Source organism: Pollachius pollachius, assembly GCF_949987615.1.
Source record: "Pollachius pollachius genome assembly, chromosome: 2".
Classification (NCBI taxonomy): Eukaryota; Metazoa; Chordata; class Actinopteri; order Gadiformes; family Gadidae; genus Pollachius; species Pollachius pollachius.
The window spans coordinates 51,241,895-51,268,957 of NC_136935.1; the positions used below are offsets into that span (position 1 = coordinate 51,241,895).

General features: G+C 50.7%; 2 protein-coding genes across 5 annotated transcripts; both read left to right on the top strand.

The window, feature by feature from the left end:
* Window positions 1-2,949: 2,949 nt before the first annotated feature.
* Window positions 2,950-5,130, top strand: ptger1a (prostaglandin E receptor 1a (subtype EP1); the record flags this gene model as incomplete). Its single annotated transcript, XM_079730399.1, has 2 exons — window positions 2,950-3,834; window positions 4,840-5,130. 2 exons carry the CDS (start codon window positions 2,950-2,952, stop codon window positions 5,128-5,130), a joined length of 1,176 nt encoding a protein of 391 aa, XP_079586525.1.
* A 2,351-nt stretch (window positions 5,131-7,481) lies between these two features.
* ilf3a (interleukin enhancer binding factor 3a) lies at window positions 7,482-25,321 on the top strand. 4 transcript variants are annotated; one of them, XM_079730665.1, is made up of 20 exons: window positions 7,482-7,560; window positions 8,352-8,780; window positions 9,337-9,451; window positions 10,450-10,643; window positions 11,690-11,858; window positions 12,355-12,502; window positions 14,190-14,281; window positions 15,185-15,280; window positions 15,835-15,946; window positions 16,257-16,354; window positions 17,053-17,161; window positions 17,274-17,420; window positions 17,796-17,986; window positions 18,947-19,069; window positions 19,430-19,561; window positions 19,931-20,095; window positions 21,998-22,115; window positions 22,238-22,276; window positions 23,379-23,789; window positions 24,601-25,321. In XM_079730665.1, the coding sequence occupies exons 2-20, from the start codon at window positions 8,659-8,661 to the stop codon at window positions 24,720-24,722; spliced, it is 2,703 nt and encodes a 900-aa protein (XP_079586791.1). In that variant the 5' UTR covers window positions 7,482-7,560; window positions 8,352-8,658; the 3' UTR covers window positions 24,723-25,321. The 4 variants fall into 4 exon arrangements, with proteins under 4 accessions (XP_079586791.1, XP_079586794.1, XP_079586792.1 ...); XM_079730666.1 differs by having other exon boundaries at window positions 7,503-7,560; window positions 8,355-8,780; XM_079730667.1 differs by having other exon boundaries at window positions 7,508-7,553.
* The last annotated feature ends 1,742 nt before the right edge of the window (window positions 25,322-27,063 follow it).

Below are 27,063 nucleotides of genomic sequence, written 5' to 3' on the forward strand. Positions count from 1 at the left end.
TTTGAACAGAGAACATCTGTGCTGAGCAGATGTGGACGTGGAGGCGAGGGGTCCTGGAACCACAGACACGCTGTTGGAGCGAGCGGAGGAACCAGCGGCCAACTCGGAGCACCAGCAGAGAGCTAATGGGGCGACTGGGAGAACATTCCCAAGGAAAACCTGACCCAGTAATGAAACGCTCAGACTGCACAGAGACAAATGTGCAATAGTACAACTGTAGACGTATTGAGTAAAATCTGGAGGACCCATCAAGGTCTGTTAAAAACCGATCTGTTTGTCTAACGGACACTGACTTACTAACACAAACGACATTTACATTGAGGCCATTTAGCAGACGCGTTTATCCAAAGCGACTTACAATAAGTCCAATTTTCAGGAGAAAGAGAAACAACAGTGAATATTGCTGTTGGTAGTAAGGATGTTCATTGAACCAATTGCCAAGCAATAACAATCAGTGGAGAGTCAGAAACTATAACTAAAATTAACTTAATCATTAAAAAACGATTGGCTAAATAACTCATGACAACAGCCCCAAACCAGATGAAAGGAGAAAACTAAATGGGAGTGAATGGAACACCGCAGATACCTCAAGGTATCTGCGGTGTTCCATCCCCCCCACCACATCACTCCAGCACTTTGAGTTTCCACTAAACCAACGGCAACACTCGACTCAGTCCCTGAGGTCTGATCTGTCTTATTGATCAGCAAGAGAGGATCAGAGAGAGAGAGAGAGAGAGAGAGAGAGAGAGAGAGAGAGAGAGAGAGAGAGAGAGAGAGAGAGAGAGAGAGAGAGTGTGTTAAGGTGAGTCCTCCTTGGACAGATAACAAACACTAAAGAGTAGCCTACATATGAACTTGGGTCTCTGACGGGGAGCCGCCCAGAGGAGCGAAACGCTATGTGGATGAAACTCACTCCGTCAAGACGTCTGCAGGAGCAACACTCGGCTGGAGCAATGACTGCAGGCGCTATGAACCTCCAAGCAGACGCACCTATCAGAACCCCGCGCTGCGTGGCTTGTTGATGTGAGCATGGATTTATTTGGGAGCTATCCCAACATTAGGTGGAAAAAAATGTTCCTGGATGCTTTGAATTCAGTGTTACTCTGCTCCCGAGAAGAACCCACCACGACGATGGTTTTCAACGAGCGGTCACCGAGGTGAGAGTGACTCTTTTTAATTCAGAATGATCGTCAGAACATTTAAGAACAAATATTACCGTGCAAGGATCAGAATGCAGAACCTGTGCGCACTCGCGTGCGTATTTGTATGTGTGTGTGTGTGTGTGTGTGCGTGCACGCGCGCTTGCGTGTGTGTGTTTAAGTGCGCGCGCGCTTGCGTGCGTCTTTGTGCGTGCATGCATGCGTGTGTGTGTGTGTGTGTGTGCGTGTGTATCCTATATTTAGCGTGTAGTCCTGCTGGCCGTGAGTCAATATTGGAGGAAGGTTGTGTCTTACAAAAAAATCCAGTTAACAACTTCTACGTTTGTCGCTTTGTCTAACTCACACGTGTAGGTCAACGCCGTTCAGTGTATTCCTCACCTGCCCCCATGCGTGCCTCACTTTCACCGTTTACTCCCACAAACGTAACACCGGGGTCAACCCTATATGTTCCACATTTCTAAGAATATTTTAATCACAGAATTTTTTGAAAATTAGGCCCTGTGTTTCCACAGCCCTATGTTCCCAGATTCTAAGAATGTTTTTTCTCTGAACATTTTGAAAATTAGGCCCTATGCTCCCACAGCCCTATGTTACCACATTTCTAAGATTTTTCTCAAAATGAAACCCTATGTTCCCACATTTCACATTTTTTAAATTAGGTCTTGTGTTCCTTGTATTTCCCTTCAATTTATGCCCTATCCTCAAGATTTTTTGGAAGCACCTTATAGTAAATGAATGAGTATTTTTTTTCCACAATATTTGGTTAGGGTTAGGGTTGGTAGGGTTAGGGTTAGGGTCAGCCCAATGTCGGATCATAGAGCTGTGGGAACATAGGGCTGTGGGGACATAGGGCTGTGGGAACATAGGGCTGTGGGGACATAGGGCTGTGGGGACATAGGGCTGTGGGAACATTGGGCTGTGTGGACGTAGGGCTGTGGGGACATAGGGCTGTGGGGACATAGGGCTGTGGGAACATAGGGCTGTGGGAACATCGGGCTGTGGGGACATAGGGCTGTGGGGACATAGGGCTGTGGGAACATCGGGCTGTGGGAACATTGGTCTGTGGGGACATAGGGCTGTGGGAACATTGGGCTCTGGGGACATAGGGCTGTGGGGACATCGGGCTCTGGGGACATAGGGCTGTGGGGACATAGGGCTGTGGGGACATTGGTCTGTGGGGACATAGGGCTGTGGGAACATCGGGCTGTGGGGACATAGGGCTGTGGGGACATAGGGCTGTGGGGACATAGGGGAACATAGGGCTGTGGGAACATAGGGCTGTGGGGACATAGGGCTGTGGGGACATAGGGCTGTGGGGACATAGGGGAACATAGGGCTGTGGGGACATAGGGCTGTGGGGACATAGGGCTGTGGGGACATAGGGGAACATAGGGCTGTGGGGACATAGGGCTGTGGGGACATAGGGGAACATAGGGCTGTGGGGACATAGGGCTGTGGGGACATAGGGCTGTGGGGACATAGGGCTGTGGGGACATAGGGGAACATTGGGCTGTGGGGACATAGGGCTGTGGGGACATAGGGGAACATAGGGCTGTGGGGACATAGGGCTGTGGGAACATAGGGCTGTGGGGACATAGGGCTGTGGGGACGTAGGGCTGTGGGGACATAGGGGAACATAGGGCTGTGGGAACATAGGGCTGTGGGGACATAGGGCTGTGGGGACATAGGGCTGTGGGGACATAGGGCTGTGGGGACGTAGGGCTGTGGGGACGTAGGCACGCTGCCGTAACACCAACCCCTCCTCCCTCACAGCTAACCTCGACTAGCGATGGACTTCGGCTACCCGCCCTCGCCGCCCCCCACCCCCTTCTCCAACCGACCGGCCCAGGCCACGATGCCGGCCGCCGAGGGGGGGGTCCTGGACCTGAGCGGGTGGTCCCCGGGGGGGAACCTCACCCGGGACAAGCTGCCCCCCATCACCCCCCCCCCCGTGGCTGCCACGCTGTCCATGACCCTCGGCATCGTGTCCAACATGGTGGCCTTCTTCATCCTGGCCAAGGCCTACTCCCTCCAACGCCGACGCTCCAAGGCCACCTTCCTCCTCTTCGCCACCTCGCTGGTGGTCACCGACCTGGCCGGCCACGTGGTCCCGGGGGCGCTGGTGATGCGGCTCTACCTCTCCGGGGGGGTCCCGGCCGGGGCCTACGAGGCCCCTGACGCGCTGTGCCAGTTCCTGGGCGGCAGCATGGTGTTCTTCGGCCTCTGCCCGCTCTTCCTGGGCTGCGCCATGGCGGCGGAGCGCTGCGTGGGCGTGACGCGCCCGCTGGTGCACGCCGCCGTGGTCAGCGGCCGCCGCACCAAGCTGTCCCTCGCCTTCGTGTGGCTGGCGGCGCTGGGCGTGGCCCTGCTGCCCGGGGCCCGGCTGGGCTCCTACGCCTACCAGCACCCGGGAACCTGGTGCTTCATCAGGGTGCTGGGGGGAGACACCGGCGCCCCCGACCTGGCCTTCGTGGCGCTGTTCTCGGGGCTGGGGCTGGGCGCGCTGGCCGTGGCGCTGGTCTGTAACACGGTGAGCGGGATCACCCTGGTGGCGGCGCGCTGCCGGCGGCGGCCCGGGGCCCAGCACTCGGGGGCCAAGTCCCACGACATCGAGATGGTGGTGCAGCTGGTGGGCATCATGGTCACCTCCTGCATCTGCTGGAGCCCCCTGCTGGTGAGTGGGGGGGGTGACGCCGGCTGTCCCGTTTACATTAAGGGGAGTTTGCTGACGTTTTTTTATCCAAAGCGACAACTGTTCACGCACACGTTCACACACCGACGGCGGTGTCGGCCACCCAGGGCGACAGCCGGCCCGTGGGGAGCAGTCAGGGGGAGGCGTCTCGCTCGGGGACACATCGACACGCAGGGGATTGAGCCAGTCAATCCGCTCTGCCCCCTCAGCTTCTGTCGCCCTTGTGAGAAAGCATAGAACATGTCGTTAATGGACGACCAGACATGATGAGGACTACAGCCACTTAAACCTCTCCAATAAAGTATTTAGAGAGGTCAGGCTGACATCATGAGCAACGGAAGTGCATAATAGGCTTAAAGAACACATTTCAAAAGGTTGACCCATATTATCTTCCAAAGAACTCTGGTGTGTTTAGTAATCTCTAAACAACGAGGCATACTTATGAGCGAGAGAGACAGAGAGAGAGATAGAGAGAAAGAGAGATAGAAAGACAGACAGACAGACAGATAGACAGATAGAGAGATAGATAGATAGATAGATAGATAGATAGATAGAGAGACACACAGACAGACAGACAGACAGACAGACAGACAGACAGATAGATAGATAGATAGATAGACAGATAGATAGACAGATAGATAGACAGATAGATAGATAGATAGATAGAGAGACACACAGACAGACAAACAGACAGACAGACAGACAGACAGACAGACAGACAGCCAGACAGACAGACAGATATACGGATCGTTGGGGTAGCCCTTCATATAGATGGATAGATAAGAAACAACAAAAACATAGCCCTACATATGACATGCTTAAGCCTTACCCAAACACACCAAACAAATCCGTTTTATTTACAGAGTTGTGTGTGTGTGTACAGAGCTCCGTGTGTGTGTGCGTGCGTGTATGCGTGCGTGCGTGCGTGCGTGCGTGCGCGGCCGTGGCTCCCCGTCTCCTCAGCCCCTGCACCGTATCGCCCCGCAGATATTTGCTCTGATGACGGTGATCCGCTCCTACAGGGGGGCCGCGGGGGGCGACCTGGCCACCTACCGGACCCTGATGGTGGTCGGCGTGCGGCTGGCCTCCTGGAACCAGATCCTGGACCCCTGGGTGTACATCCTGCTGCGCCGCACCGTCCTGCGGCGGCTCTACTATCTGCTGAGGGGCCGGCCGGACCCCGCCGGGGCCGGCAGCACGCTGGGGCGCTGGGACCCCGCCAGCTCCATGCAGAGCTCCGAGAAGCACGCGGCCCACCTGGTCAGGGCGGCCAAGTGACTGCCGGACGGAGGCAGCCGGCGTGTGGCTCAGGAGGCGGAGCGGGTGGGCTGGTCACTGGAAGGGTCGCCGGTTCGAACGCATCGCGTACCTTCAGCGTGTCCCTCTGAGGCCGACCTTATTCACTCGATCCGTCCCGGGGCGCGAAGGGTTCAACTGGGATCGACACTGGGATCTGCAGAAGGACTGGACCTCATGCACGTGTAGGCTCAGGAGGCGGAGCGGGTCGGCTGGTCACCGGAAGGTCGCCGGTTCGATCCCCGGCTCCTCCTAGCGGAGTGTCGAGGTGTCCCAGAGCGAGACGCCCCCCCCCCCCTGACTGCTCCTGACCAGCTGGCTGTCGCCCTGCGTGGCTGACTCCGCCGTCGGTGGGTGAATGTGAGGCCACATTATGAAGCACTTTGAGTGGCCACTGGTTAGGAAAAGCGATGTGTAAATGCAATCCTTTTGACCACTTTATCATAAATGATGCACTAGGTGTACATAGGGATCAAAAAAAGAAGAGAGCTTGCACACATGCATCTATAGACTGGATAAAATAGGGGTGACCCCTTGCTATTATTGTAACTTTCAACCTATTTCATATTCAATTAAATTATAATGAAATGTTATTGTACAGCCCTTATACACATGGGTACAGTCTCAAAGGGATTAACAAGCCATATATTTATGACCCCCCCAGACCCTAGCCCCCCGGAGGGCAAGAAAAACTTAATGAGCAAGGAAGGGTCCCTCCTTCAGAGTGGGGGATCAGGAGTGCAATGGGGGCATAATTGGCATGCACACATACATATATACAGGCAAAACAAGTTCTTTACAGAGATAAAAGATGCACTCGGTGTACTTATTGATTAAAAAAAGAAAGGCAGACACACGCATGCAGCTATAGACTGGATAAGATAATGCCGACTCCTTGCTATTGATGTAACTTCCAACCTGTTTTGTGTCGGTCTATAGGGATTCACAACGGCTTCATTTATGGAAATAAATTCAATAAAGTCAATTCCCTTTTTTGTAAATTTAAGTCGTTGCAAATGATGTTATGCACTATGGATGGGTGTACTGGCACATAGACCCTGTTCGGTTATAGTGACAAACCGGGGTCATCCCTATGTTCCCCAGGTCCTATGTTCCCCGGGTGCGAAGGGTTAGGGTCAGGTTAGGGTTAGGGTTAGGGTTAGGGTGAGGGTAAGGGTGAGGGTTAACCCTAAACCTAACCCTAACCATAACCAATCGGAGGAGAGACATTCTAACCAATCACAGGCGAATCAGAGGCGAAAAAGGCGGTACTTTCCCCTACCATCCTACGAAAAAAAGATTTGCTCACAGGGTCCTATGTTCCCCGGTCACATACAAAGTGGGGAACATAGGACCCGGGGAAAATAGATACGCTCCCGAGAAACCCATGGGAACCTTTCAAGCAAACGCACTGGGAAGCTGCTTGGATAAGAATGAATGAATGAATGAATGAATGAATGAATGAATGAAGGATTCCACTCTTAAAGGTCGCTAAATATCGATCCACTATGATGCTTGAATTATTTCCTCGATTTTCTGAGGACAATGCTATGACTGAATGTGTTATGTAAATAAAGAAATTGAATATGAGTTCATGCCTCGTTTAATTTATTTCATCTGTGTCTTTCGTCTTAGACCGTGTTGGGAATTGTTCCCAGACCTTTGTTCTATGAACTTCCTTACTGTACCGACAGCGATATATTGTATACTTATACTTCTATATATACTTGTTAGAATGATATATATACTTCTGACAAATGTATGTATTGTAAGTCGCTTTGGATAAAAGCATCTGGTAAATGCCCTAAATGTAAATGCAAATGTCGTGAAAAGTCCAAAATAATATATGCTATATATGATTGGCCTAATACTGAGGCTGTGTGCAATTGTGTTTTTTGTACTTGTACCAATCATTTCTAATGTTCCAGACTCAATAAAGCTCAATAACGAGGCAAAAAATACTTGATTCTCCACATAGATTTATTTATCTCTAGTAAATCCATCCTCAGACCAGATCTCTGGTCCAGACCATGTTCAGACCAGATGTCTGGTCCAGTCCAGATCTCTGGTCCAGTCCAGATCCCATCTTCAGACCAGATCGGCCACACGGAGCCGACTTTTTTGGTGAAACCGCATAAGTCTTGTGCGTGTCGGCCGACCGTCCAGAAGGAGCCGGCGGATCAGGTGTCCGAAACCGCACATTTCTGAAACCATGTCTCAGAGTGGTTTGAAATAAATGTGGATCTATGCGGTTTCGTGTTATGAATCGTGCGGACGTCTGAACCGCAAACGGGAAGGAAACGATCTCAAACCCAAGAAACCGCAGCCCTCCTCCTGACGTCATCACTAGGGGACGCCACTGACACAGACAGACAACAAATCGAAAAGGGTTTCTTTACAACTCGGTAAAGGGTGAGATTGCATTCAGTTGAACATTTCACACAAGTATAAACAACCCTCGGTTCTGAAAGAGGAAGAGGGTCCGCTGTTACGGGACCGGGAAAGCAATCAATTCAACTATTTCTGCTGCTAGCTCTACTAGCCTGCTAGCCTCGGCTGGAGCTTAGCCTGCTAGCCGTGGCTAAGCTACTCCTAGCCCACTGGCCTTCTACTGTTCTACTTTATTACCCTTAACATGTTAATGGGATTGTCTCTAACTGCAGTATTTATCTAACTGAAGTTAAGAAGCATTTGCAGGAACGAGGTTACTGTTTCTGTCCAACACAATGTGTTTGGCATCCCTAGCAACATCCAATAACATGTTTTTTTTGCATCTCATGACCTCAATGAACACTATTGACAACAACATGTGTATAAAACAACGTTATTATTTACTGTCAACCTGGATTTATGAACGTTTCTCATTACTACTGGGGTGGCATGTGGCATGTGGCTCAGGAGGTAGAGCCGGTCGGCTGGTAACCGGTAGGTTGCTGGTTCGATCCCCGGTTCCTCCGAGCTGAGTGCCGAGGTGTCCCTGAGCGAGACGCCTCACCCTGACTGCTCCCGACCAGCTGGATGTCACCTTGTCTCGTTGACGCCGCCGTCGGGGTGTGAATGTGTGCATGAATGGGTGAATGTTGGGCAATATTGAGAGGCCACTGGTTAGGAAAGCAATGTGAAAATGCAGCCCATTTAACATTTACCGTTCACTACATTGAATTGATGGTATTCATGTGGCGTCCATCCTTCTGCTCTCCCAGCAGGTGAAACTGGTCCACACCTGAAGTCATCCCCCTGCCCCACCCAGCAGGTGACTCGGGTCCACACTGAGCTCCTGACTCCAGTCCAGGTTGCGCTCCCGACTCCGGTCCAGGTTGAGCTCCTGACTCCGGTCCAAACTGAGCTCCTGACTCCGGTCCAAACTGAGCTCCTGACTCCGGTCCAGGTTGCGCTCCCGACTCCGGTATCTCGGGGAACGGTCCAGGTTGAGCTCCTGACTCCGGTCCACACTGAGCTCCCGACTCCGGTCCACACTGAGCTCCCGACTCCGGTCCAGGCTGAGCCTTCATGGACTCCGAGGCAGCGCCGCCCTTCCACGTGTGGGACGAGGGGAAGGCCTACGAGGAGCTGCTGTCCTGGGACAGTCTGATCCAGCAGGGCCACCGCCTGCTGCCCCACGACTTTGACAGGTACACAGTACTACACAGTACTACACAGTGCTACACAGTACTACACACCTCTACACAGTACTACACATAAGTACACAGTACTACAGAGTACTACACAGTGCTACACAGTACTGCACATAAGTACACAGTACTACAGAGTACTACACAGTACTACAGAGTACAACACAGTACTACACGGTACTACACACCACTACACAGTACTGCACAGTACTACACAGTATGACCAAGTACTACACATAAGTACAAACACAGTACTACACAGTACATCCTCAGTACTACACACAAGTACACACACAGTACTACACAGTACTACACAATACTACACAGTACTACACACCACCGCCCAGATATTACAGTCTGTACAACATCTTCTTTTGTTTTGGTGGAACCAGCAACCTCTCCCACTCCACAAAGTCCGACCGCCGGTGTGTTGTGCACGGGGAACAGGCCAACCCGGCGGTTGTTAGCGCTCGTTGTTTCTATGAACATCCTCACTGTACGGACAGCGATAGACTTTTGTTTCTCTTTCTTCTGACAAATGTACTCTTGTGTGTAGATACGAGGACCTGCGCTACTGGTACGACTGTCTGTGCTACGAGGAGGAGCTAAGGCAGTACCACGACTACATCGCTGCTATAGAGGAGATCGAGGACTTCCCTTCCCATCATGAGGTTCATCCAACAACTTGTTAACATTTCTGTTTCTTAGATTAAATATCAGTATTCGATTTGAATCATACTCGTGACATTATCCTACTGACCCAGGAAGTTCCAAGTTGTTATTTCTGCTTGTTTCTTTCCACCCTATTTTTCAATGTGTCCTTCTTCTACTTCCTGCTTTATTGTTTATTTCCATGTGTTCCATGATTACTCACTTCCAGTAGGAACATGACCAAAAGGACACATACATCTATAGATATAAAGTAAAAAAGATGAACTTTCTTCTAAATTCAACCTCAACCGCACTCAAATGCCTTTTAGAGAAAACAAATACATTTAAGACATACATTAGATTCTGGATCTTGTTCCATCCCTACTTGGTCATTGCCATGACTTATACTTAACTTTGGCACCACAGTGGTGGAAAGAGCTCCCTTCCATCGTCAGGACCGCAGATCGCTCACCAGCCACTGCTAAAGACTCAAGACACTCCTTCCTTACACACTTACTAAAAAATAGTCCTTAGCATCGTGTAGCATCTTATCCTAGCTATCTTTGTTGTACACAGGGAATGGGTTAACCTAGTGATGGTTAGTGCTTGGCACTTGGTTCTATGAACATCCTTACTGTACCGACAGAGATGTATTGTTGTATCTCCTTCTTCTGACAAATGGACTTATTGTAAGTCGCTCTGGATAAAAGCGTCTACTAAACTCCCTCAATGTTAATTAGGAATTTGTTTTTCATCAGCCTTAGCCGATGACCGATACGCCGATACCGTTTTTCTTGAGCCGATATTTGGAGCCGATTCTGCATTAGCTCCCTCAATCGACAGCAAAAAAAAAAGACACAATGATGATAACAAATGTTACAAGTCTCAATTTAAAAAAGTCACATTTCTTGAACTATCTGTAAATCATGCCGGGATTTTTTTTTGATTGAATTGCATTGGCCCATATATCTGTCAATCACTAATGTAAATGCAACCCCGCCCTCTCCCTGTACTCCAGGCCCCAGCCCCCCGTATGCCCCCTTTGCAGCCCTACGACCGGCACCTCATGGCCAAGCACTCGTCGGTGTACCCCTCCTCGGAGGAGCTGGAGGCCGTCCAGGTCATCATCTCCCACGTGGAGTGCGCCCTGAAGGCCGTGTCCGACACGCTGGATGAGAAACCCGCCGCTCCAGAGACCCCAGAGGCAGAGAGGTACAGAACCGCCCCTCAAGAGGAAAGGCGCAAGGAAACCTTTTCCTTCCAGAGAGGAAGAGGGCCAACCTTTTGGAGGAAAAGGACATCAATGATCTCAGAGATTCCTCTTTTTTTTCTTTTAGATTATTTTTTGGGCATTTTCAGGCTTTACTTGACAGTACAGAGCTGGAATGGGGAGACAGAGAGAGGGGGGGGGGAGAATGAAATGCAGTAAAGGTCCACGGGTCGGACTTGAACCCGCGACCACTGCCACGACGGCCGGCGCCAATATGGTCACGCTCTATCCACTACGCCCCCGGAGCGCCCTAGATTCCTCTTCTTATTGTCCTTCTGTGTCGTACCTTATTAACGGTCATAACTACACTATCTCCGGTTCAAGTGCACTGATTGAATCATTTGAACATTGCCTGAGTTTGTTACTAAAAGTGCGAGGGAAGTTGTCACTAAATCCTGAGTAACAACTTGTTAGTGTCAAACTAGCACTTAACTAAACTCGGGTTGCACCTTCAATACCTAAATCATGTCCTAATTCGTACCGAGTTGAACTGTGCCCGTTTATTTTCGCCTCAACGTGACGACAACTAGGGCTGGGTATTGCCAGGTACCTCACAATTCAATTCGATTCTTTAGGTCTTGAATCGATTTCGATTTGATATTGATCAAAAATACCTAAATATTATTTAGATTTAACCTCAGAATTAATTTCATCGTGCTTTAACTAGCAAAAAGGGAATACACCATTGTATAGTATTGTTCCTGAGCTAAACTTGCAGCATAAAAGTGAAAAACATAACGTGGACTAAAGTAAAAGGGAAAGTACAGCTAGGCATACCCGCTTCTAGATTACAATGACCGAGTATGCTTCTTTTTTCTATTTTTCTATTTTTAACGTAAATAATCGATGTCAAAAAAATTCAGACTCGAAATTGAATCGAGAACAAATGAATTGCAGTGCGTTGATGAATCGATATTTTCGCCCAGCCCTAACGACAACCAAGCGGTACCGAATCAGCCCCTTTGCTAACACCTCTGCCCCCCCCCAGGCCGGAGGCGGTGGAGCGTGTGCTACGAGGGGTGATGCGGGTGGGCCTGGTGGCCAAGGGGCTGCTGCTGACCGGTGACCTGGACCTGGAGCTGGTGCTGCTGTGTGCCTACAAGCCCACCGGGGCCCTGCTCAGCCGGGTTGGGGAGCTGCTGGACCAGCAGCTGCAGGTAGCGCCGCCCGCCGGATGGCTGAGGCGTTTTCTTATATCTCGTCGGCTTAGCTCAGGAGGTAGACAGGGACGGGGACGGGGACGGGGACGGGGACGGGGACGGGGACGGGGGGGGGGGGGGCGACTTGTAACCTGAGGGTTGCTTGTTCGATCCCCGGAGGAGCCGGGGATCGAACAAGCAACCCTCAGGTTACAAGTCGCCCCGGAGTGTCGCGGTGTCCCTGACCGAGAGGCCTCGACCAGACTTTTCCTGACCAGCTGGTTGTCGCCCTGCGCGGTCGACTCCGCCGTCGGTGTGTGAACGTGTGCTGTGAAGAGTCACTTTGGATAAAGGCGTCTTCTAAACGGCCCGAGTGTAAGCGTCGATACCTGACGTGACATGAACCAAGGCGACGTGATTAGGCATGAAGAAGTAAAGACGGGGCCTCCCCCTACGGTGAGATGTACGCAGTGTGCCCTCACCGTCCCGCGCCGTCTTGCGTGTCTTCCATCAGGTGGTCACCAAGGACAAATACGAGGTGATCCAGAGCCCCGAGGAGGCCGCCATCGTCGTCAGGAGCACCAAGAAGCTGGTGTTCACCCTGACCATCCACCTGACCTCCCCGCTGATCCGCACGGAGCAGGAGGCCCCGACAGACCCAGGTACGGCCTCCAGCCCGCAGGGTCCCTGTACGGCTCCACTGACCCGTCACCTCTCCCCCCCCGCTCCGCCGTGTCTGCTGTCTCCCCCCCCGCTACGGACCTCAGTGGGGCCCTACAGGGACTCGGCCCCTTGCCCTCGTTAGTGGACTGGACCAGGGGCCTCGCGTCTCTCTTGAGGCCCCAGTCGTCGCCTTGCCACACGGCCGCATCAGTGGTGAATGATGCATTGTTCCTGATGTGGTGGCCGTAGCTCAGGCTCCTGACTCCCTAGCTGTGCTCAGGTGGAACGTGAGGACATGTTTTGAGAATGGAAAAAAAAAAAAAAAGCGCGAAGTGCATGGATTTTATGCAGAAGTTGTACATCTGATTCTAACTGCAGCAAAACTGATGAAACAAGAAGGGAATGGCTTCGGCCTCTGGCTCTGGGGAAATCCTGGGTGAGTCCAGACGCAAGCAGGAAAACCTGAGGTGCAAAATAGGGTTGGCGTGCAAATGTGTGGATGAATGGTCTGAATTACAGATGTTCCGATACCATTTCTCCATTCCCGATACCAATTCCTGAACTTGAGTATCGGCCGGTGCCGAGTATATACCGATATACAGCATGTAGCATTATAACTACTAACAGCACTTACTGTCACCAGTGTTCTTTTCAGAACCAGATCATTTACATGTATAATCTATAGTTATAATATTTTTTGTTATTCTTGTAGTTTAGCGTGAGCATCCGTGTTTTTCCGACTTGGTAGCTCGATCGCTCGTAGTTCGGAGATGAGGTGTTTCCCATTCCGACTTCCCACCTCCGACCGTTAGCGAACGCTGCACCGTAGTGTTTGTGATGTTCTCTGCCCGTGTAGTAAATGAGTCACTTGATGTATCGGATCGGCGCATAGACTTACGTACTCACCGATAACCAATGCTGCATTTTAGACAGTATCGGAGGAATTTCTTATGGTGGTATCGGTATTGGAACAACTCTAGTCTGAATGTGTTTTAATTGACGTAGAGCAGGAGGGATGACTGGCCAGGAGGAGCTGTATAGCGCCTTCATGGTTGGGGGGGGGTGGGGGGGGTGGGACGCTATCAGTTTTGCTGCAGGGCGGAGCAGACTTCCAGATTCTTTAAATGGTTCTGATTTACAACTGATTGCCTTCTAGTGTGTTAAGTTTTTAGGGACGCTGGACCTTTGACCAACTGGACACGCTGTCTCATGACGAGGGGGCAAAGCGGCAGACCCAGGGCAGAGAGGCTGAGGCAAGCCGAGACCTCTCCCCCCTGTACCACCAGGGGGAGCACGGCACACATTGGATAGACAGCCTCAGCCAATAGACAATCAGAGACACACACACAGAGACACACACACAAACAGAGACACAGACCCACACACACACACAGAGAGAGAGACACAGACAGACAGAGGGAGAGAGAGAGAGAGACAGACACAGAGAGAGAGAAACACAGAGAGAGAGACATAGACACAGAGAGAGACAGACAGACAGACAGAGAGAGAGAGACACACAGACAGAGACAGACACACACACAGTGTTAGGTAGGTAGTTTACCACCCCCTGGGTTCCCCTCCCCTTGCTGTCGATGCTTTGGGCACGTGGGCGCTCCCTGAGCTGCAGACAGAGGCACCCCCCTTGGTCAAACTGTACCTTGTCTTCTTGCTCCACCTCGTCACTAGACACGCAAACGGTCGTCGACCCGCCGGATGTACTGGACAGGCAGAAATGCCTGACCGCCCTGGCCTCTCTCCGCCACGCTAAGTGGTTCCAGGTTTGCATCCCAGTCCTTACTTGTACTCCAGAAATGTCTTTAAACCTGTCCCTGTGCCTGTGCCGTTCTACTGCTGCAGCTGTTGAGAATAGGTCGTGCGTAGAGCAGGTCTAACACTTTTTAGTCCTGTAGATTTGAGTTTAAACACAGAACGTGCACATGCTTGTGTAACTGTCCTCTCAGTGTTGATAAACCTGTCCCCAGTTCCTCTGTTTAAGATGTTGATGTCCATTAACACCAGGATCCTCCTTACCCTCAATACCCTTGGTTTGTATCCACGGGTTCAAACAAACCAGTGGTATTGACCTTTAACCCCAGTGTATATGGCTGCTCGATTATGGAAATAATCGAAATCACGATTATTTCGACGATCACTTTTGAGTTTGAAAACATGATGCATTTATTCAGAATTTGTCTCCAAAAAAACTCTTTGTAACTGAGAACTTTGAAATATCTCCTTAAAAAGAAAAAAAAAACAGCCGAAAGATAATGTTCAAATTTAAAATAATGTACATAATGTGTATCTAGCTGTTCAATCAAACTTTGAATGAATAAAAAGATTTGTATAGATCAACAAAAAATAAATAAATGAATAAATAATAATCATTTGAACTCGATTTATATTAGTTTGGATGCCCAAAAGTTTGAAACCACAATACAATTTTGATTAATTGCACATCCCTACCATCGACCCCCCCCCCCCCCTCTGAGTTCAGATCAAGGTCGTTAACTGACCTTGGATAGCATACTTAGTGGAAGCGTTGACCCTAATCAAAGGTCCAGACGGAGGCGGGCCTCCTCAGGTAGACAGTGACAGGCTGAGGTCAGTTGAGGTCAGGCTGAGGTCATCTGAGGTCAGCGACGGTGACCTTTGACCTGACCTGTCACTGCTTGGGTTCGCAGGCGAAGGTCAACGACATGAAGTCCGCCGTCATCGTGATCCGCGTCATGAGGGACCTCTGTAAGCGTGTGCCCGCCTGGGCCCCCCTGTCAGGATGGGTAAGAGACGCTCGTTTTTGCACTAGCATTAGCCTTAGCATTAGCCTTAGCATTAGCCTTCGCATTAGCATGAGCAATTACAAGCTATTTGAAAGTCGGCTTTTCAGCAGGCTTGCAATGGCACACTCACACGTGGTGGCATAATGTAATCCCTTTAAGATATTATTTTAGTACACTAGGGTATTTATAACCCTAGTGTTTATAGCATAAGATAGTATTTATAGCATAAGCTAGTGTTAATAACATAAGCTAGTGTTAATAACATAAAATAATGTTTATAACATAAGCTGGTGTTTATAAGCTAGTATTTATAAAATAAGATAGTGTTTATAGCATAAGATAGTATTCATAACATCTATTTGTCATTTAAGAAATTCAAATAAAAAAAATTGCATGCTTTTCTTTTTTCTTTTTTCTTTTTTACATGACGTTAAAAGTTTGTAAAAATGAATGAGTCCACCTTTAATTGGACTAAGCCACCTGCATATGAACGGCTTTCCCAGACCATTGTGTGGTCTGTAACTGCAGTGTTCCCCTTGTGTTCCCGTCCCCAGCCTCTGGAGCTGCTGGTGGAGAAGTCCATCAGGACGTACGAGCGACCGATGGAAGTGGGAGAGGCCTTCCGACGCGTCCTGGAGTGTATCGCGTCCGGAATCCTACTGGAAGGTCGGTCATCGTTATGGCTTCACACGGGGGGGGTCACGGCTAGGAATACCAAGCCTTGGGCTTAAGTGTTGGGGTCAGGTGTGTGTGTGTGTGTGTGTGTGTGTGTGTGTGTGTGTGTGTGTGTGTGTGTGTGTGTGATTAAAGTGATTCTCAAATGAGTCTTAAGAGATGATGACAAGGCCACCTCTGTCTTTGGATTTGCGAACATTCATTAAGCCTTTCTCTTCTCCTCATTGACATTAAGAGTTATGCATGCAGTCTACTTGTGTATAACTGAGGACGGTGTGTGTGTGTGTGTGTGTGTGTGTAGGCGGCCCAGGGATCAAGGACCCGTGTGAAAGAGAATCCACGGACGCCATCGCCCACCTGGAACCGCAGCAGCGAGAGGAGCTCACAGCGAGCGCTCAGGTGAGTCCAGCTCCTCAAAGGGTTGCAGGAGGACTCTTGATTCTAGACTTGTGTTAACTCTAGGGCAGGGGTTCTCAAAGTTTTGACAGCTGAGGGCCAATTTAGGAACCCAGAATTTGACTGAGGGCCGCCAAAGGAAAAAAATTAGACGGGAGACGCCGTCAGCATCCCAGTGGTGAAAAAAGAAATTGCACCGTGGACCTCTGGGAGTGAGGTCAAGTGAGGTCTAAATCACGAAACTGAGGTTCATCGTTTCAAAGTAATGTACAGTCGGATTAAAACTAACAAATGTAACAGGATTTAATTGAAAGCTAGAGAGAGTCGACTCTTCTCTTTATATTTATTTATTTTTGTTTAAATTAATATTGATATAAAAAAAAATACTTATTTACTTAAATCTGTATGTCATTGCGGACTGCCAGGAATGTTTCTGCGTGCCGCCATTGGCCCGCGGGCCGCACTTGGAGAACCAATGCTCTAGGGCATTTGGCAGACGCTTTGATCTAAAGCGTCTCACAACGGTTCACACACACACATTCACACACCTGTGTGTGAATGTCAACCAAACATTGCGGCAGCCTCAGACACCTCGACACTCGGACAGGAGGGGCCAGGGATTGAACCGGCAACCTTCCCGTTACCAGCCAACTTGTCTTCCTCCTGTGCTAAGCTGACGGCTCTGTGTATTCTCTCCCCAGCATGCCCTGAGGCTCTCTGCGTTCAGACAGCTCCACAAGGTTCTGGGAATGGACATCGTGCCGGTCCGACCGCAGAGGTTAACGGGAGCCAACATCAAAGACATCAAAGGTGCTTCGCTCGTCACTGCCCTCAATGAACGACACGTTCAGTCAGTGTCGACTGGGTTGGGGCCCATGTCCTGCAGTGAGGTCTGTCCCTAATGAACCCCTGTTGGTTCCAGCCCAAATAGAGCTGTCCGGGCCGCTGAAGCAGCCGGTGAAGAGGGCGTACCCGGAGATGGAGAACCCAGCCGACGACCGGCAGCTCAACAGCAAGCAGAGGAAGTTCCTCAAGTTCCAGAAGCACAACCGCTTCGACAGGAAGTCCTGTGAGTATTAAGTATAGCATATAGTATATAGTTAGTCCTGTTACAGTGGGATCCTTCCTTTAAGATGTTTTAGATTTTACATTTAGGGAATTTAGCCAAGGCTTTTATCCAAAGCGACTTACAATAAGTACATTTGTCAGAAGAAAGAGAAACAACAATATATCGCTGTCGGTACAGTAAGGATTTTCATAGAACCGAGTGCCAAGCACTAACCATCACCAGGTTAACCCATTCCCCGTATACAACAGAGATAGCTAGGATAAGACGCTACACCATGCTAAGTACTATTTTTAAGTGCCAGGACGTACGACAAACAATAAGTGACAATGATGTCGTGATCCTCCTTGACCCCATGTGTCCCTGCTGACCCCCCAGTCTCGGACGACCTCTGCATGAATGCTGTGATGCGGCTGAACCAGTACAAGCCGGGCCTGGACTACCGGCTCGTCTCCCAGGTGGGCCCGGTCCACGAGCCGGTGTTCACCATGGCCGTGGACCTGAACAGCACCACCTACGAGGCCACCGGCCCCTCCAAGAGAGTGGCCAAACTCAACGTGGCCACCAAGGTAAAGGGAGGCCCTTACGTCTCCTAAGTATAATAATAATCATAATAATTGATCCGTTTTTCTAAATGCTCAAAGACGCTTTACAAATAAGAAAGGAATACATACAGACAGTACAGACAATCACACAAAAGGGAAAAAACAAACAACACCACAACAATAGGCAACATATTAAGAGAGCGGGAGAGAGTTGAAGGTGGCGGAGGATGTTTTGTCAGATGTTGTAGGTGGTCCTGAAGAGATGGGTTTTAAGTTGACTTTTGAATGAACAGAGTGAGTTTCGGATGGCCAGAGGGAGGGAGTTCCAGAGGGTAGGGGCGGCGATGGCGAAGGCTCTGTCCCTCAGGGTGCGATACTTGGTCTTGGTGATGGGGGTGAGAAGGTTGGCATCAGCGGAGCGTAGGCAGCGAGTGGGGGAGTGGCGATGGAGGAGATCTGTTATGATACATGAGCAACGTTTGCTACGGCCCACTGGGTAGGCTGGTAGACTGATCTATCCAGCATATATCTAGGTGGACACGCCCACTTGTGATGTCAGAAGAGGCAGGTTTTCAAAACGTCTTGTAACGGCTAATCACACTCACACCTGGTGGTGTAATAGGTCACCTTTAAGATTGAAATGCTCTCCAGGAGATGGAGTTGGTGAACGGTAAACAACAAGGCCTCAGAGACTTATTTTTGCTCAATGGACTGCATTTATACTGCGTTTTTCTAAGCAGTAGCCACTCAAAGTGCTTTACAATACTGCACCCCTTCATGCACACATTCACCCACCGACGGCGGAGTCAGCCACGCAGCGGGACAGCCAGCTCGTCAGGAGCAGTCAGGGTGAGGCGTCTCGCTCAGGGACACCTCGACACTCAGCTAGGAGGAGCCGGGGGATCGAACCAGTTTACCAGCCAACCCGCTCTGCCTCCTGAGCCATGTGCCGCTCTCAATGAACACTGCTTCTGTCTGTCCCAGGTGCTGCAGGAGCTGGGTCTGCCCACTGGGTCAGAGACCAAACCCAGCGAGGGTCCTGTGGAGGGAGAGGGGAGCAAGGCGGCGGGCAGCGCCTCCATCGCCTCCGCCTCCGGATCAGAAGACGTGAGTGTCTGTTAGCTCTGTTAGCCTGTTAGCTTTGTTACCTTTTTTAGCTTTGTTAGCCTGTTAGCTTCGTTAGCTTCGTTAGCCTTTTAGCTTTGTTAGCCTGTCAGCTTTCTTACCTTTGTTAGCCTGTTAGCTTTGTAAGCCTGTTAGCCTGTTAGCTTTGTTTGCCTGTTAGCTTTGTTAGCCTGTTAGCATTGTTACCTTTGTTAGCCTGTTACCTTTGTTAGCCTGTTAGCCTTTTAGCGTTTTTAGCCTGTTAGCTTTGTTAGCCTGTTAGCTTTGGTCGCGTGGAGGGCCGACATGGTGGTGGACGGCTCGGTGGATGATAACGTTGTTGTGTGTTCTCCTCCTCCTCAGGGCGTGGCCGGCCCCATCCTCACCAAGCACGGGAAGAACCCGGTGATGGAGCTGAACGAGAAGCGGCGCAGCCTGAAGTACGAGCTGTCTGCCGAGACGGGGGGCTCCCACGAGAAGTGTTTCATCATGGAGGTGGGTGGTGCCGGGTCCCTCCCAGGCTCTGCTCCAGAACCAGGAGAGCTTGTCTTTCATTCTTTCACCGCAGCTCTAGTCACATGCCAACACCTTTAGCCTCCCGACTCTCAGTCTCAAGGCCTGTCGACGGCCTACAGAACCCTGAAGCATACAGGTCAACTTTATTCATGGGTTTTAGGAACATACAGAACACGGTGAAATACAATACAGAGAAGGACGGTTAAGAAAACACACAATGCGACAGCGTCCCCCAGAGTAGGACGTTGAGTTCCTGCAGAGGGTTCTAGTTCCCGTTCCTCCAGAGGGTTCTCATGTCGGAGCTCCTCCAGCCCAGAGCTTCATGGGGGTCGTGGTTGGTCTCCTCAGGTGGAAGTGGACGGGCAGAAGTTCAAGGGCCGCGGCTCCAACAAGAAGGAGGCCAAGTCCTACGCAGCGCTGGCTGCCCTGGAGAAGCTGTTCCCCGACTCCGCAGGGGGCGCCTCGGCCTTCAGCAAGGACTTCCCCAAGAAGAAGGTCACCTACACAGACATGGTAGGGTACACAGAAGAGGGTCACCTACCCTGACATGGTAGGGTACACAGAAGAGGGTCACCTACCCTGACATGGTAGGTTAGAGACGGGGTACTGTACCCTGACATGGTAGGTTAGAGACGGGGCACTGTACCCTGACATGGTAGGATAGATACGGGGTATTGTACCCTGACATGGTAGGTTAGAGACGGGGTACTGTACCCTGACATGGTAGGTTAGAGACGGGGTACTGTACCTTGACATTGTAGGTTAGAGACGGGGTACTGAACACTGACATGGTAGGTTAGAGACGGGGTACTGTACCCTGACATGGTAGGTTAGATACGGGGTACTGTACCCTGACATGGTAGGTTAGAGACGGGGTACTGTACCCTGACATGGTAGGTTAGAGACGGGTTACTGAACACTGACATGGTAGCTTAGAGACGGGGTACTGTACCATGACATGGTAGGTTAGAGACGGGGTACTGTACCCTGACAGGGTAGGTTAGAGACGGGGTACTGTACCCTGACATGGTAGGTTAGGGACGGGGTACTGTACCCTGACATTGTAGGTTAGAGACGGGGTACTGTACCATGAGATGGTAGGTTAGAGACGGGGTACTGTACCCTGACATGGTAGGTTAGAGACGGGGTACTGTACCCTGGCATGGTAGGTTAGAGACGGGGTACTGTACCCTGACATGGTAGGTTAGAGACGGGGTACTGTACCCTGACATGGTAGGTTAGAGACGGGGTACTGTACCCTGACATGGCAGGTTAGAGACGGGGTACTGTACCCTGACATGGCAGGTTAGAGACGGGGTACTGTACCCTGGCATGGTAGGTTAGAGACGGGGTACTGTACCCTGGCATGGTAGGTTAGAGACGGGGTACTGTACCCTGGCATGGTAGGTTAGAGACGGGGTACTGTACCCTGACATGGTAGGTTAGAGACGGGGTACTGTACCCTGACATGGTAGGTTAGATACGGGGTACTGTACCCTGACATGGTAGGTTAGAGACGGGGTACTGTACCCTGACATGGTAAGTTAGAGACGGGGTACTGTACCCTGACATGGTACGTTAGGGACGGGGTACTGTACCCTGACATGGTAGGTTAGAGACGGGGTACTGTACCCTGACATGGTAGGATAGAGACAGGGTATTGTACACTGACATGGTAGGTTAGAGACGGGGTACTGTACCCTGACATGGTAGGTTAGAGACGGGGTACTGTACCCTGACATTACACAGAAGGTGGGCACTTTGTGAGGACTGGAATCCAAACCAAAGTCATTCCAGATTTTTGTGTCCAAAAATTTCAAATATTCTAAGCAAACTGTTTTATATAAATTAATGTTTGTATGATTTATGCACAATACTACATTGTTTTATATAGTATTATAAACTATATAATATAAGATATAACAATAATTTGTAATATATGAATATGACCTGTTAAATAGTTGTGCATTCTTGTGATATAATATTATTAGGTTCTCTGATTGATTAATGATTGGTTGGCTCCTCCCACAGCACATCCCAGGTTCAGCTCTCTGATTGGTAATGACCGGTTGGCTCCTCCTACATTACATCCCAGGTTCAGCTCTCTGATTGGTTAATGATGGGTTGGCTCCTCCCACAGCACATCCCAGGTTCAGCTCTCTGATTGGTTAATGACCGGTTGGCTCCTCCTACAGCACATCCCAGGTTCAGCTCTCTGACTGGTTAATGACCGGTTGGCTCCTCCCACAGCACATCCCAGGTTCAGCTCTCTGATTGGTTAATGACCGGTTGGCTCCTCCCACAGCACATCCCAGGTTCAGCTCTCTGATTGGTTAATGACCGGTTGGCTCCTCCCACAGCACATCCCAGGTTCAGCTCTCTGATTGGTTAATGACCGGTTGGCTCCTCCCACAGCACATCCCCGGGTTCGGGACCATCAGGGGAATCCCGTCGGACCCGGGAAACCACCCCTGGAAGGGGCGAGGAAGAGGACGAGGAAGGCCGTACTCCAGAGGAAACCAGTACAACAAGAGTAAGAGTTGACCCCCGGCCGACCCACAGAGGTCAACGCTCACCGTGACCTCACTAGGGTACAGGCTGCGGCCGCTTCCGTCGGAGGGAAATTTACCTGAATTCTCCTTTTTTATTCTTTAGCAAACTACAATTATGGGAACACTTCAGGTGGAGGCTATTGTGAGTGTTGTTCCTTCTTAACACAGACGCACTACGCCCTGGAAAGAAACGAAAACACACACAACGCACTACCTCACGTCTAGAACTGAAACACGCACACACACATGAATAGTGATTATGGTTCCACGTTCACGCAACGCAATGACCACGCAGACGCCTCAACGCAGTCGTGAACCTTTAAAGAACACCTATTATGCTTTTTCGCCTTTTATGACCTATGAACGTTGTTATAGTGATTTATAGTCATGTTTAACCACACTAAAGTGTCAAATAATGACGTACATGCATTTAGACGTGTTCCCTTCCGACCGTCTGGGGCGGCTGTGCAGAGCGCTAAACACTAGGGACGCCGGTCGCCATTCACTTGTTCAAATTTCCGGGATTTATCTACCTAGAACAATCCGGATTTTCCATGCATGGTAACGCTGCAACACGCTCTTCCGGGAGGTAACCAATCACAACGGAGTGGGGTTGGCAGGAGGGGGGGCGAGGGAGCGGAGGAGGACGAAGCCGAGTGTTCACAGAGAAGGCTTAAAGCGCCCGGATGAGAGGAAGAGTTTCCCGAAAATCGACATTGTTTTTTGTGCTGTGGTTCGTGTCGGGTTGCTCTGTAGGAGTCATTAAGCAGCTGCTGCTGCCGGAAAGCTGAGCGGTAGGGCAAAATCTGTGCGCGTTCACGTGGGCGGTGACCGCTTCCTGGCCTACAGCCGCTTTAGTAACCGCCTCCGCTCTGCCGCCCTTCCCTCGTTGAAGTGAACGGAGGCGGGGATGGGAAGGCAGCTTTATGGCTCTGCGTCGGGTTTTAGTGAGCGGACCAATCACAGCCCTTGCTGCTGCGTCGCCTCGACGGGCGGTTGGACTTTTTGGGAGGCGCACGTCAGGCCCTCTTTGCGGCGGACGCAAAGAGGGCCCGCGAGGACGTACGGGGTCCGTGACCGCCCTGGCGTTGCGTGAACGTGGGACCATAATCGGCCCTTAACACACACCCCACCACCCGTCTGGAAACTAAAGCACGCACACACATAACGCACGGCTCCACCACTGCACCTCCCGCCCCCCGGGGGTCACCTCAGCCCCTCTGACGTCACCCTCTCCTCCGCAGCCCCCGGCCCGCCCAAGGGCCCCCAGGCGGCCCCCTGCGGAGAGGCCCCGGCCTCCGCCGCCGCCGGCTACGGAACCTTCTACCCGGACGCGGGCTCCTACACCTACTCGGCCCCCCCGGTCTCCGCCCCGGTCTCCGCCCCGGCCCCGCCCGCCGCCGCTGGCCCCGCCCCCGCGGCGGCGGAGCCGGCCAGCTACCACTCCATGCCCCCCCCCGCCGACCAGCAGAGCCCCTACAGCTACGGCTACGGCGAGGAGAAGAAGAAGCAGCTGACGCAGATGGCGCCGCAGGGCGTGGCTCCGCCCCCAGGGGCGGGGCAGCAGGGCGCGGCCCCCCAGGGCCAGGCGGACTACTCCATGTACAGCACGGCCTACCCCAGCTCGGTGACTGGGGGGCAGAACTACAACTACGGTGAGTCGGGGGGGCGGGGGGGAGACGATAAACCACACCTTCTTCGGGTCTGGGGTTCAGGTGGAGGGCCCCAGTAATCGTAAGGCGGGGAACATGCCGTCCCTTGTTTTGATTTGTAAGACGCTTGAGGTGGATGAGTTGAGTTCTCTCTGTTGTCAGAAGGCTGCTGACGCTGCCTAATCAATAGTCAATAGTCACAAGGCTGTTGGAACTCCAGACTGATCGACCCACCGAGCCCCATTTAGATCGAGGGCATTTAGCAGGCGCTGTTTTCCAAAGCGACCTACAGCGGTTCACAAACACGTTCACACACCGACGACGGTGTCGGCCACGCAGGGCGACAGCCAGCACGTCGGGAGCAGTCAGGGTGAGGCGTCTCGCTCGGGGACACCTCGACACTCCGCTAGGAGGAGCCGGGGATCGAACCAGCGACCTTCTGGTGACCAGTGAACCCGCTCTGCCTCCTGAGCCACACGCCTCCCACCAGACTTGTACACCGTGAATTTAAACTTTCCAACACACAAGCCATCAGCCAACTAAATAACTTATACTGCACTATGTATATTTACCGTGCATACATGAACTATTCACAATGTATTTGATCATATTATCACTCGTTATTTTGACTTACTTTTATTCCATTGTATTGTATTCATTTGATTTATTTATCGGTCGAGGGGAGCTCGGAACACATTTTATTGTATTTATTTCAGCGCTTTATTTGAGAGCTCGCAATAAAATATGCATGTTTGTTGTGGATGTGACTTCATAAAGACTCTGACCTCTTCCCCCCCCCCCCCCCCCCCCCCAGGCTGGTCGGGCCAGGCATCCTGGCAGCCCCCCCAGCAGCAAGGCTATGGGGGGGTGTACCCGGACCAGGGCGGGCAGAACGCCGCCCCCTACCCCGGGTACGGGCACGTGAACTATCAGTGAGCGGCTCTGAGCGCTGACCCCCCCCCCCCCCATCCCTCCGCCCTGAGGAACCGCTCTAAAAGGAACCGCTCTAAAAGGAACCGCTCTAAAAGGAACCGCTCTAAAAGGAACCGCTCTAAAAGGAACCGCTCTAAAGGAGCGCAGCCCGGTGATGCTTGTTCCTCAAAGAGCCCGGACACTAAACAGTCCACCACCACTTCCTGGGAGATAATTTTAGCTTCAGTTCCTTTTTATTTTAGTTTTTATTTTTTTTAACAGTGCTGGTGTTATTTTTTCCTTTTGTACTCCTCGTCCTTAACGCACACGTCGGTCAGACGATGTTACAATGTGAAGCCTGCGTCAAATCCTGACCTTTAGCTGTTTGACTATTATTTAACGACCCATCCTCTATCCTGTATGTTGACATGAATGTAAAGGTGACCTGTAAAACATTGCTTCTTCTGTTGTGTCTTTTTATAAATGTCCTTTGTATCTGAGCAGGCTGACCTTTGTTTCCAGGTTGTGTACTAACCTGACTGACTGACTGCTCCACGGTGGTTCTGACTAAGAATGTTTTCTGTTACCTGTGTCGGTTAAGTGCTGTCGTCTTGTTTTGAGAATAAATACTAAGAACTTTTATTTTGAAACGTGATCTTGTTATTCGAGTCATTTGAACTAGAGGTGGATTCAATGATTCGTTTACGTGAACCAGTTCGCGTCAGTCAGTTCGCCAAGATGAGTCGTTCGCGAATCGTTCGTACGTTCGTTCAGCCCAGTTTCCGGTTCAGTCCAGTTTCCGTTTCCGGTAGCGGTGAATCGCATCATGCAATGCACCCATTGCATGGTTCTCAGCTGAGTCAGTCAGACTCAATGCTACCGGAAACTCGACTGAACTGGTTCAGTCGAGTTTCCGGTGAATCGAATGGCGAATCGAATCACTTTATCCTGAAAGTTGAGTCAATATCGTTAATTTTATATATTACAAAAATACCCGAGATAAAGGAACAATGTGAAACCCTAACCCTAAAATGTAAACACCAGGCTACTTGACAAGAAAATGTAACGGACCACCTGAGGCTTTACTTCACCTCAGAGATAATGCGTTAGTTAATAATGATATGCCTTGCGGCATATCATACGGCATCACCTGCGCATACCTGCATGCTGCGTAGGCCTACATGGACGTTCCAAGTATGTTTACTTCATGTATCGTTGAAGCTAACTAAGTAAAGCCTAGTTATAACTATAACCTGCTCCTGGTGCAGTGCAAGCAACAGTGTGTGCCGTGAGTCGCCTCGGTCCCTCGTCTTCCTGAACGAACTGTCTGCGAGTCGTGGGTCTGGGAGGAGTCAATTCTGAGTCACGAACGACGCGAACGAGACGACCGACGCGAACGACGCGAACGAGAGAGAAGAACCAGTTCGGATCGTTCGTTCGAACGAATCAGTTCGCGACCGAACCACCTCTAATTTGAACCCTTGTTGGTGGTTATATGACGTGTGTGGGATTGTGTGTTTTGTGTTGTTACTCACAAGAGCTCTTTCGATATTCGGTTTGGGTACAAATCTCAGAATACGGCACATCTAAATAAACTTGATAAATTGGGCTTGAGTTTGAAAGGTGAACGGTGGGTACTGACTTTAAATCCAAAAGTAAGAAACTTCGCCTAAAAATGTCTTCAGTATATCAATACTTAAATACCGATATGACCTTTTACTTAAGTGAAACTTTGAAAAGCTTGGATGCATTAAAGACTGATTTACAACCTCAATGAAAGCAGACGGGGTCAAACACGGGGCTTTAAGTAGACGAACAAAAGATCCCATTGAGGTGGAAATAATGGAAATAAAGTAAACAATCTTATTGTATGGAGCATCACATGATCTCATGACCTTGTATTCTCCGAATGACTCAGCCCGTGAGGCACCATCACGCCTGGGGGGCCCAGCCCGGGTCCAATCGGGGGCCCAGCCCGGGCTGATAAAAGCCTGGACCGTGAGGGGGTTGGGGCTACGGAGACGTCTCACCGCTCAGCCCTCCGTCACGGTGAGTTTAGTTTCTGCGGACCATCTCCTGCGAGATTTAGTTTTGCGTTTGTATGCTTTGTTATAGAGTGCGGTAGACGGGGGTATGGAGGGGAAGACACGCAGCAAAGGACCGCGGGCAGGAATCGAACCCGGGTCGTTGCGGGGCGATATGCACTTTTAAGAAGCTTTGTTTCTTAATTGATACGAGCACTCGACCTGGATTATCTCGCGTGGATTCAACGGTTTTATGAGACAATTATACATGTCTGTATATGTTACTGGTAGACGTGGAGGTCGACGGTGGTCGTTTCAGACTTCAATACAGAAGGGTCTTT